The sequence below is a fragment of the Neomonachus schauinslandi genome, chromosome 7 (assembly GCF_002201575.2).
Source record: "Neomonachus schauinslandi chromosome 7, ASM220157v2, whole genome shotgun sequence".
NCBI lineage: Eukaryota > Metazoa > Chordata > Mammalia > Carnivora > Phocidae > Neomonachus > Neomonachus schauinslandi.
The window spans coordinates 50,136,090-50,148,667 of NC_058409.1; the positions used below are offsets into that span (position 1 = coordinate 50,136,090).

General features: G+C 37.6%; 1 protein-coding gene across 1 annotated transcript in view; it reads left to right on the top strand.

The window, feature by feature from the left end:
• Positions 1–12,578, top strand: part of CENPH (centromere protein H) — a 28,624-nt gene extending 16,046 nt beyond the window's left edge. Inside the window, exons 3-9 of the mRNA XM_044916954.1 lie at positions 663–711; positions 1,107–1,181; positions 3,997–4,053; positions 6,529–6,592; positions 6,935–6,986; positions 8,877–9,040; positions 12,460–12,578. Coding sequence (XP_044772889.1) covers positions 663–711; positions 1,107–1,181; positions 3,997–4,053; positions 6,529–6,592; positions 6,935–6,986; positions 8,877–9,040; positions 12,460–12,552 — 554 coding nt within the window. The 3' untranslated portion in view covers positions 12,553–12,578. The remainder of the gene's footprint in view (positions 1–662; positions 712–1,106; positions 1,182–3,996; positions 4,054–6,528; positions 6,593–6,934; positions 6,987–8,876; positions 9,041–12,459) is intronic.

The following is a 12,578-nucleotide window of genomic DNA, read 5'->3' on the forward strand; positions in this document are numbered from 1 at the left end:
AAAGAAACTGTATATTGTAATTTTACCTTTTAATTTCCAATTGTTTTTTCTTTTTTTTTAAATTTATTTATTTCTGTGTGAGAGAGAATGCAAGCGCATGAATGGGGGTGGTGCAGAGGGAGAAGCAGACTCCCCACTGAGCAGGGAGCCCTATGTGGAACTTGATCCCACGATTCTGGGATCATGACCTGAGCTGAAGGCAGACACTTAACAGACTGAGCCACCCAGGCACCCCCGACTGTTTTTTTTCTAACATATAGACATACAGGTGATCTTTTTGACATTGCTCATGTTAATATTTTACTCCTTTTTTATTTTCCATTATTCTCAAACTGCTCTGTCTAATATGGTAGCCACTAGCTCCATGTGACAATTGAAAACTTGAAATGTGGTTAGTCTTTGAGAGGGAGTATAAATGAAAAATACAGAAGAAAAGATTATAAAATATTTCATTAGTAATTTTAGATTAATTACATGTTGAAATGATAATATTTTAGACCTATTGGGTTAAAATAAGTTATACTGAAATATTTTCACTTGCTTTATAATATGGAAACTAAAAATTAAAAATTAAATTTTTGGTTTGCATTTGTGGCTTATATTTCTGTTGGACCACACTCTTCTAAAACTGTTACTAACTTCAAAAAATTATTTATTTGTAGATGAAGAAAAAACTCCAGAACAAATCATGCAAGATAAGCAAATTGAAGCGTATGTCACATTTAAAATTTTGTGTTTTTTACTAAGATTTGATATAATTACCCATCTTACACCATTATCTTCATTTTCCTTTTCTTTATTTTTCCAAGTAATTTTTCATGTATGTACTGAGAAGTTGTTGATACGGGAGATGGACTTAACACGTACCTGAGTGATCACATTAGCACTTTTGGCATTCCCCTTCACCAGATAATTAGTTGAATATCTCGGAGGCATCTGTTTACCAAATCTATAAATGCATCAGTGTGGGGAGCCTGTAGAATAATTTTATGTAGATAGGGTCATTTTACTTTTTTCAAAGGTTTACTTTATATGTTTTTTGATATTCAGTGAATTTTTTTGATATTGATATTGCTGAAATTTTTTTGTTCATGCTTCTTTGATAGTAAAATTGAAGACCTGGAAAATGAAATTGAAGATGTGAAAATTGCTTTTGAAATAAAAAAGCTTGCATTAGACAGGTAATTTTTACAATCTAGGTATAAGCATTGTAAACTGAATGAAAAATGGGTATGTTTTGAGGTGGAGGGAATATTTTAATTAGTCTAAATGATTAATCAAGTGATATGATCATTAGATAATGGTTACACAGATTTTGAGTTCTGAGAGAAAAGTTATGTCATTCATTAATACCTTCATTTGAAGTAGTTACATAAGATTGACTTAATAAGAAAATGTCAATCAAGGAAATTAGAAGGGTGAGCTTAAATCCCATCCAGTGTTTCAAAGGATTACATGGATTCGATTACTACAGTAACTATTAATCAAGTAAAAGAATTGTCATCAAGTTTAAATATGTATATATTTTTAATTTTATTTTATTATGTTAATCACCATACATTACATCATTAGTTTTTGATGTAGTGTTCCATGATTCATTGTTTGTGTATAACACCCAGTGCTCCATTCAGTATGTGCCCTCTTTAATACCCATCACCAGGCTAACCCATCCCCACACCCCCTCCCCTCTAAAACCCTCAGTTTGTTTCTCAGAGTCCATAGTCTCTCATGGTTCGTCTCCCCCTCCGATTTCGCCCCTTTCATTTTTCCCTTCCTACTATCTTCTTTTTTTTTTTAACGTATAATGTATTATTTGTTTCAGAGGTACAGGTCTGTGATTCATCAGTCTTAACACAATTCACAGTGCTCACCATAGCACATACCCTCCCCAATGTCTATCACCCAGCCACCCCATCCCTCCCACCCCCCACCACTCCAGCAACCCTCAGTTTGTTTCCTGATTTTTAAAGATTTTGTTTTTAAGTAAAACACCAATATGGAGCTTGAACTCAGAACCCAAACTCACAACCCTGAGATCAAGAGTCTCATGCTCTACTGATTGAGCCAGCCAGGTGCCCCTAAATATATTTTTAATATAGGTTTTGCATCCATATTTTAAAATTCATTGAACAAATATTTGAGTGCTTACTATGTCTAGAAAGCTTTGTGGTAGGTGTTGGTATACTGTTGTTAATAAGACAAACAGGATCTCTTATGTGATCTGAATTAATAATCTCAATTAAGTGAATGATTTTTAAAATTACTTCCTTGTGTTTCTGGCCTTCCCAGATGAATTTCTTACACATTTAATTGAAAAGTAGTTAAAGTCCTCTTAATTGCTTCTAGTAGTGAACATATAAGTTGGCTCGTTTAAACTACATATAGATTATATGTAGTTTTTATTAATTCATTTTATTTATTTATTTATGTATTTTAAAGATTTTATTTATTTATTTGACAGAGAGAGACACAGCGAGAGAGGGAACACAAGCAGGGGGAGGGGGAGAAGCAGGCTCCCCGCAGAGCAGGGAGCCCGATGCGGGACTCGATCCCAGGACCCTGGGATCATGACCTGAGCCGAAGGCAGTCGCTTAACCAACTGAGCCACCCAGGCGCCCTATTAATTCATTTTAAGTAAGCTCTTTGCCCTACATGGAGCTTGAACTCATGACCCTGAGATCAAGTGTTGCATGCTTTACACACCAAGCCAGCCAGGTGCCCTAGATCATATATATATATTTTTTATTATGTTATGTTAATCACCATACATTACATCATTAGTTTTTTTTTTTTAAAGATTTATTTATTTATTTGAGAGAGCGAGAATGAGAGAGCACATGAGAGGGGGGAGGGTCAGAGGGAGAAGCAGGCTCCTCGCTGAGCAGGGAGCCCGATGCGGGACTCGATCCCAGGACTCCAGGATCATAACCTGAGCCGAAGGCAGTTGCTTAACCAACTGAGCCACCCAGGCGCCCACATCATTAGTTTTTGATGTAGTGTTCCATGATTCATTGTTTGCGTATAATACCCCGTGCTCCTTGCAGAACGTGCCCTCTTTAATACCCATCACCAGGCTAACCCATCCTCCCACCCCCCTCCCCTCTAGAACCCTCAGTTTGTTTTTCAGAGTCCATCGTCTCTCATGGTTCGTCTCCCCCTCTGATTTCCCCCCCTTCATTCTTCCCCTCCTGCTTTCTTCTTCTTTTTTTTTTTTTTTTTTTTAACATACAATGTATTATTTGTTTCGGAGGTACAGATCTGTGATTCAACAGTCTTGCACAGTTCACAGCACTCACCATAGCACATACCCTCCCCAATGTCTATTACCCAGCCACCCCATCCTTCCCAACCCCACCACTCCAGCAACCCTCAGTTTGTTTCCTGAGATTAAGAATTCCTCACATCAGTGAGGTCCCTAGATCATATTTTTTAAGATGACTTCAGAGCTATTAAGAGATCTTGTTTTAATGAATTGAATTTTTTTGTGTGTGACAGAAAGGAAGAAATGACTCTGATATTGCTAAGTTGATTGCCTTTTCATTATTACTTATTTATTAGCTATTTGGATTTAAAAGTAATTTATGCAGTTTGTATGTAGGCATATTTTAAAGTTTACATTCAGGTATGACTTTGTATGCCCTAACTCCATGTCAGGCCTGTGCTGGTCTCTGTAGGGCCTTAATGCTTCCTCCTAGTCCTGCTCCAAGGTGGATGGCTTGGAGAGCAAAGCTCAGGCTGATTTCAAGTCTCATTGGTCCCTCAGCCTGGCAGTGCACAACCACATGCAGCAGCCCTTTCCATCTTGTTATTTTCCATTTCTGTGACTTATTTATCAAAGTATTTCCCACACAATAGTGTTTATAAACCTACTTATGGTTTAGGTTACATTTAAAGGGAAATCCATCTTTAACTTGTATATATATACATTTTTTCTTTTCATTGTTTCACAAATGTTATCCATGTTTTATAATGCCAGCTTTTTTCCTTGCATTGTAGGATGCAACTTTCGACTGCACTTAAAAAAAACCTGGAGAAGATTAACCCCAAGACTAGGTATGTTTGTTTTTTTTCCTTTTTTCTTTTTTTCTGAATTTGTTAAGGCTTAGAGTAAGAAGGGAGATCTGCATAATGACTTTAGGTTTCTGATTTTTTTTTTAATTAGCTGTCAGTGCCAACCACCTTTATCTGGGGAATAAGAAAAGTGACGGAATTTTTGTGGGTCCTCTTCAGCATTATAATTTTTAGTCCTACTGACATTTTGTTTGGATTGCAACACTAAGAAGCAATGGAGATTTTTAGGCAGACAGTCTGAAAACTTTGAAGGAAGATTTTAAAAGTTTAGTTTTGTTCAGTATTTACTGTAAAACAGCGATAGGGCTATCTTATTTATCCAATAACCCAGGAATTGGGTTATTGAGATAGGAATGAGACATGAATGAGACAGGAAGTATATGCCTCATTTTTCACTGGCAGAAATGAGCTTGTATATGTTAAACTATTTGCCAAGGATTATAAAATTAAAACTCTGGCAGTCAAGGTTTTTTATAATCTGATCCTTTGTGTATGGCCTCAGGGGCCTTACCTGTGCTCTTATCTATCAAAGCTCTAAAAAAATCTTGTGGTAAAAGATTCCCTCCCATTAACACCGGAAAAGTGTTAAGATACATCTGGGCACTTCCCCTTTCTGGGTGTCTTAGTTCAGACTGATAATGTATTCTCCCCATATTCCATATAACTCCAGGATTACATAAATCCTAAAATATGAATTTGGGCCCTCTTAACGATTGCTCTTCCATTAAAGGTGAGCTTTAAACATTCTTGAGTTAAAGAGGTACAGGACAAATTGAGCTCCAAAGAGACAGAAAGGCCAAATAGGCTGAGGTAGTAGTGCCTTTAGCAAGTTTTAAAGTTTACAAACCAGTATAGCTGTAACTAGTGGAAAATGAGTTTAGCTTTCACAGGTCTATGCAAAGATTTACATTTTCAGCCTCCTCAACAAACTCTTTCTGCATGCAATGTTTCTCATGCCTGGCCGGTATCAGAATAATTAGTATTATCACAGTGTTCACATTGCTGGTCCCATCCCAAAACTACTGACTCAATCTCTGAGTCCAAATGGGCATGATGGGGGTCATGTGGTGATCCGCATTGAATATCCTCCCAAAGGATTGTGGCACTTTGAAGTATAAGAACCATTGTTCTTACCCAGTCTTATTTTACACTTTGGCTCCAGCTATACCAAACTAGGTAATCTAGGTAATTACTTCATGTCCTTTAAGATTCAAGAGTTTCCCTTGTTCTACTTTATGCACAGCTGTTTCATTACTGGTTGTAATGAAACCATACTATAGTTGTGGTTCCATTTTTCTCTTTCAGCAGATTCCTTCCTCTTGGTGTTTTACTTTGCTTTATATTCCTGGTGCCTGCACAGGTCTTAGCATATAGTAGGTAATCAGAAATATTTGTTGAAGACATGAGGGTAAGAAGCAGCTTGAATATTCATTGAAACTATTCTCTATGATGCTATAATGGTGAATACATGTCTTTATACATTTGTCAAACCCATAGAATGTACACCACCAAGAGTGAACCCTAATGTGAATTATGGGCTTTGGATGATAATATGTTAAATGTAGATTCATCATTTGTGATGAATGGACCTTTCTGGTGGGGGATATTGATAGTTGAGGAGGCCATGTGTGGTGGGGGACAGGGGCATATGGGCTTACTTTCTATTCAGTTTTGCTATGAGCCTAAAACTGCTCTAAAAAATAAAGTCTATTTTTAAAAACAACTTATTAGCATGTTATAAGGGCTTTTTCTCCAAAATAGTAGATTTTTAGAAATGTTCCTACATGCTTGAATTTCATATTTTTTATTGTCTGTGATTACAGATTTTTTAGGGAAATGCATCTCTAATTTTATTTATTTTTTATTTTTAAAAAAAGATTTTATTTATTTATTTGACAGAGAGAGAGACAGCAAGAGAGGGAACACAAGCAGGGGGAGTGGGAGACGGAGAAGCAAGCCCCCCCAGCTGAGCAGAGGCCTGATGCAGGACTCGATCCCAGGACCCTGGGATCACGACCTGAGCTGAAGGCAGACGCTTAACGACTGAGCCACCCAGGCGCCCCTGCACCTCTAATTTTAAACAGTTTAGTTTACATCAAACTTTTCCAGGTTTATTTTGTTAAAAGTTGACTTTCTAGGGGTGCCTGGGTGGCTCAGCTGGTTAAGCGTCTGCCTTCGGCTCAGGTCATGATCCCAGGGTCCTGGGATCGAGCCCCGCATCGGGCTCCCCACTCAGCGGGAAGCCTGCCTCTCCTTTTCCCACTCCCCCTGCTTGTGTTCCCTCTCTCGCTGTGTCTCTCTCTGTCAAATAAATAAATAAAATCTTAAAAAAAAAAAAAAAATTGACTTTCTATTGAAGTATAAGTAAATTTCATGAAAGGAAATACATAGTAGTTGATTTGTTCATTAATGATATTTTTAATTAAGGTTAACAAATTATTTTTTATTCCTTTTCAGTGTGCTCATGGATAACATGAAACACGTATTAAAGCTAAACAAATTAATAATGAAATCACAACAGGTAACTGCACATTGGGCTGCTTATGCATTCTCATGATTTCAGTAACTTGTTGCTGGCAACTGTATTGTGTATGATTATATAGGATTACCAAAAGGTTACTGGTATGATTGGAATTCACTGTTCTTAAGTTTTCTTTTTCTCGTAACTCAGTTATTTCTGACTATTGTGGCTAATTATTTACTAAAATTTAAGCTACTGTCCTTTTTCTTTTTTGGTATGGAAATAAAGGGATTGAAAACTGGAGGTTTGGAAAACATGGGCTAATAGATAAAATTCAGTGATGTAAGTGTTAGAGGTTTGTTCTTAGAGAATGTGCCTTAATCTTTTTATTTTTAATAACAGGAATCTTGGGATTTGGAGGAAAAACTACTTGATGTTAGAAAGAAGAGATTACGTATGTAGAACAGTTTTTTTGTTTTTGTTTTTTTTTGTAGAAAACATTTTCACTTACAGTGGAGATTGCCAGTTACCTCAGTCATTGAGAAATTTCTTAATTTTCAGATTTTCTTAAAATTTTGCACATGGCATTTTTAAAATTAGTATGTAAAATGTTTTTCGCTTGATTCATTTCTGTTGTTTTAGAACTTTAAATCACAAAATTAATACATTCTCAGGGAGGGCGCCTGGGTGGCTCAGTCATTAAGCGTCTGCCTTCGGCTCAGGTCATGATCTCAGGGTCCTGGGATCGAGCCCCACATCAGGCTCCCTGCTCTGCGGGAAGCCTACTTCTCCCTCTCCCACTCCCCCTGCTTGTGTTCCCTCTCTCGCTGTCTCTCTCTCTGTAAAATAAATAAATAAAATCTTAAAAAATATATATATATATTCTCAGGGAGAAAAAATCAAATGATACAGAAAAGTATAATGTGAAAGCCTTACCTCCTTCCTGTGTGACCACAGTTAGGCATAATAATTCCAGTACTTTTTCCATGTCCATATAAACATATTTATATATACATAATTTTAAGTTATCATTTGATAATATGATTCTACAGCTTTTTAACTTAATGAACATGAGATAGCTTTTTGCATTGAAATTATTGAATTTTTTTTTTTAAGTAATACACATTTTCAGTAGAATTTGGAAACAAAAATATACTTAGGTAAAGTAAAATTTTTTAATTTACTATGAAGAGATAATCACTCTTCAGTGCTTTTTTTCTTTTTAAAATTTTTATTTTATTTATTTGAGAGCGAGAGAGCACAAGTGGGGTGAGGGGCAAAGGGAGAAGCAGGCTCTTCGCTGAGCAGGGAGCCCAGTGTGGGGTTCAATCCCGGCACTCCGGGATCATGACCAGAGCCGAAGGCAGCCATCTAACCGACTGAGCCACCCAGTCGCCCCCACCTTTTTTTTTTTTAAGATTTTATTTATTTTCTTTATTTGAGGGGGAGAAGGAGTGAGTGTGAGCAGGGGAAGGGGCAGAGGGAGAGGGAGAGAATCTCAAGCAGATTCCATGCTGAGTGTGGAGCCAGGCACAGGGTTTGATCTCACAACCCTGAGATCATGACCTGAGTGGAAATCAGGTCAGACCCTTACCTGACTGAGCCTTTCAGGGCTTTGGTGCTTATTTCTTATCTAATAAAATTGGCCTCATTTTATTCTATGTTGTAAACTGCCTTTTTCATTTAATAGTATAGGCATGATTTATTATTTTTAAATATTACACAGATTTGCCTGTTTGTAAGTAATCTCAGGGTCAGAAGTAGTTCCGGTCATCTGATCTAATCACTCTTTGGATGTTTAATGTTTTTCCATCGCATTCCAACCTGTTTTTGATCCATTTATATCAAGGAACCAAGCTCCTGGGACACACCCATTTATGTTTTCAAATAGTTTAATTCTTAGAACATTTCAGGAACTATAGGAAATGGTTGATGATGTGTTTATCCCTGGAGAAGAGAATCTCTTATTGAAAATTTATCTTGTTGATGTGTCATTTTTGTAAATAAAGGAGGAAAAGGTATTTCCTTACATGTATCTTCTGCCTTCCTTTTGGCAACCCTGAGTTAGTCCTCTTTAACACTTCAAACATAAGTAGACAGCTGTCATTATCATACGTACATACCCTGAACATATTTCATGCAGGACATTGCTAAGGATAAAGTTAAAATACTGGTATTTTTCACCACGCAAGTCATTTTCAGATCAAAATGGAACTGCAACTTAAAATGATGCTTATTAAATATTTTCTCTTGACTGATATAGTCAGGAACTGTTCTGCTTCACAGTTTTTCCAGATTCTTGTTTGTAGGAGTTGTTAAATATAGTATTTTTTTAACCTAATAGAATTAAAACAAGCTTCAGAAGGTAAGCTTTTAGAAATACAGACTGAAAAGAACAAACAGAAAGATGATTTGGCCAGTATGGAAAATTCAGACAAGATAAAGACCATACAACAAAACCTGCAGATGGAGATACAAATTACAACAGTTATTCAACATGTGTTTCAGGTAATATTTATATAAGGAAAGTAGGTAAAGAACTTTTTAAAAATGATTGGTTCTGTTACTTTCAGATTTGCTTTCAGTTTTTGATCCTGAAAAAATCATGAATTCAATACTAAATATTAGTCTGTTTACCTATATTTCGAATTTATGTCTATTTAATGTTTAAGGCTTTGACTTTTCATTATGTTAGATCTTAGGCATTTATAAGTGGAATGATTTTAGCTTTGTGGAGACAGGTATAATGGTGGAAAGCATTAGAACTTAAACTTGGGAGGTGGGGGAAAACATGGATGGGGTGATGGGAATCTAGAATTACGATCCATACTGCAACTTAATAGTTGAGAACCTTGAGCAAATTATTTAAGTTTTCTAAACATCAGTTTCCCTGTTTAGAAAAAGAGGTTGTAAAACATAAGATAATTCATGTTAATCTGTCTAGCATAATGTCTGGTCCAAGTAAATTCTCAATAAATGTCGGTAGTTATTACCATATTACCTCTTAAATTTTATGTGTTCCTTTATTCTGGAGGGTTTTCATTTCTCTTTTGAATTACAAAATGTCTCAAACTGTTGAGGTGAAATACTTAAATTACCAGATTTCAATTAGGAAGATACACAGTTAAAACTGCCCATTATGAATGAGATCTTGCCATTTGCAACGACGTGGATGGAACTGGAGGGTGTTATGCTGAGCGAAATAAGTCAATCAGAGAAAGACATGTATCATATGACCTCACTGATATGAGGAATTCTTAATCTCAGGAAACAAACTGAGGGTTGCTGGAGTGGGGGGGGTGGGAGGGATGGGGTGGCTGGGTGATAGACACTGGGGAGGGTATGTGCTATGGTGAGTGCTGGTAATTGTGCAAGACTGTTGAATCACAGATCTGTACCTCTGAAACAAATAATACAATATATGTTAAAAAAAAAAAAAAGCAGGAGGGGAAGGATGAAGGGGGGGAAATTGGAGGGGGAGACGAACCATGAGAGACGATGGACTCTGAAAAACAAACTGAGGGTTCTAGAGGGGAGGGAGGTGGGAAGATGGGTTAGCCTGGTGATGGGTATTAAAGAGGGCACGTACTGCATGGAGCATGGGTGTTATACGCAAACAATGAATCATGGAACACTACATCAAAAACTAATGATGTAGGGGCGCCTGGGTGGCTCAGTCGTTAAGCGTCTGCCTTCGGCTCAGGTCATGATCCCAGGGTCCTGGGATCGAGCCCCGCATCGGGCTCCCTGCTCCGCGGGAAGCCTGCTTCTCCCTCTCCCACTTCCCCTGCTTGTGTTCCTACTCTCGCTCTCGCTCTCTCTGTCAAATAAATAAAATCTTAAAAAAAACCCCAAAAAACTAATGATGTAATGTATGGTGATTAACATAACAATAAAAAATTTAAAAACCTGCCCATTATGTGTAAAGCAGATATTTATTATTATGTGTAAAGCGTATCCTTGTAGAATATGAGTTCTTATATCTGACTGTAAGAAATTCTTCCTCGGGTCTTTTTTTAAGATTCTATTTATTTGTTTATTTAAGAGACAGAACAGAAGTAGTGAGGAGGGAGAAGTAGGGGGAAAGAATCTGAAGCAGACTCCACGCTGAGCATAGAGCCGTCGTAGGTTCAGTCTCATGACCCTGAGATCATGACCTGAGCCAAAACCAAGAGTTAGACGCTTAACCATCTGAGCCACCTAGGCACCCCTCTTCATCAGGTCTTAAACCTATCTTTTAGTAGCAGTGCTTTACTCTATTAGGAGTAAAGAAGTCCCTTAGACTAACCTCCAGTGGAGGATTGCATCATAAGTACAGGATCATTTTTTTTTTTTTAAGATTTTATTTATTTGACAGAGACAGCAAGAGAGGAAACACAAGCAGGGGGAGTGAGAGAGGGAGAAGCAGGCTTCCCGCGGAGCAGGGAGCCCGACACGGAGCTCGATCCCAGTACCCCGGGATCATGACCTGAGCCGAAGGCAGATGCTTAATGACTCAGCCACCCAGGAGCCCCAGTACAGGATCATTTTAATTTTCTTTGGCACATGTTCCTTCCTACTGCTTTGAGACTTCTATTATTTTGTATTTCTTAGCTTTTATTCATATCCTCTTAGTGTTAATTTTGATTTAATGAAATCATTGCTAAGCAGAACATAGCTTTGGCTGCATTTGGAGCTCCTGCCCCTAATGGGTTCAGTCATATTTGAATGTTTACTTCCCCTTGCCTTTGTAAATTTAATTGGATTTATATACACCAGCCCAGTAGCAAGAATGTTCTGTGTATAGGACAAATTTTTAAATATTTTTATACATAACAATATAACACTTAAATTCTAAAATCTATTTGAACAGGATTTGAATTAGTCACTTGGTATCATTGAGCCATAGTTTTTTTTAAATAAATAGGGCATGGGCGCCTGGGTGGCTCAGTCGTTAGGCGTCTGCCTTTGGCTCAGGTCATGGTCCCAGGGTCCTGGGATCGAGCCCCGCATCGGGCTCCCTGCTCTGCGGGAAGCCTGCTTCTCCCTCTCCCACTCCCCCTGCTTGTGTTCCCTCTCTCACTGTGTCTCTCTCTGTCAAATAAATAAATAAAATCTTAAAAAATAAATAGGGCATAACAGTTTATGCTTAAATTGTTTTTCACTGTAGAAGTGCAAAATGACTGAATCACAGCTGCAGTCTTTTTCCTTTAATCTAGAATACCATTGCAAACATCCCTAATAGGTAAAAGCTGTCTCCAAAAACTGATGAAGCCAAAAAAAAATTGTTGTAAACATTGTAAATAGCCCCTAGCATTATGGGGATTGAGGCTGAACCCTTACTGAAAGTGGAAATGAGGATACAAGAATGTATTTTTCTTTTTTTAATAGATTTTATTTATTTATTTATTTGAGAGAGAGAGTGCGTGCATAAGTAGGAAGAGGGGGCAGAGGGAGAGGGAGAGAGAATCTGAAGCAGCAAACTCTCCCCTGAGGGGGTGGAGTGTGGGGGGGGTGCTCGATCTCAATACTGCAAGATCAGGACCTGAGCCAAAACCAAGAGTTGGACTCTTAACTGACTCAGCCACCCAGACACCCCAAAATGTATTTTTTCATAGAGTAGATGCCCATACCTAGTTTGGTAAATATTTGATAAGATTAGTGAAAGAGGGGGGCACCCGGGTGGCTCCATGGGTTAAGCGTCTGCATTCAGCTCAGGTCATGCCTGGGATCTAGTCTGCCCCATATAGGACTCCCTGCTCCGTGGGGAGCCTGCTTCTTCCTCTCCCTCTGTTCCTCCCCCTTGCTCGTGCTCGCTCTCTCACTTTCTCTCTCAAATAAATAAAATCTTAAAAAAAATTAGTGAAAGAGGATTTTTTAAAAATCTTGTTATATTTTTAAACGTACTTATAACTTTAATATAATTTTTTTTTCTTTTTTTATTACAGAACCTCATTTTAGGAAGTAAAGCCAATTGGGCAGAGGATTCTGCCTTTAAGGAAACTGTTCTACAGCTTGAGAAGAATCTCACCATGATGTAATAAGAATTCTGTTTTGTTATTTTTTG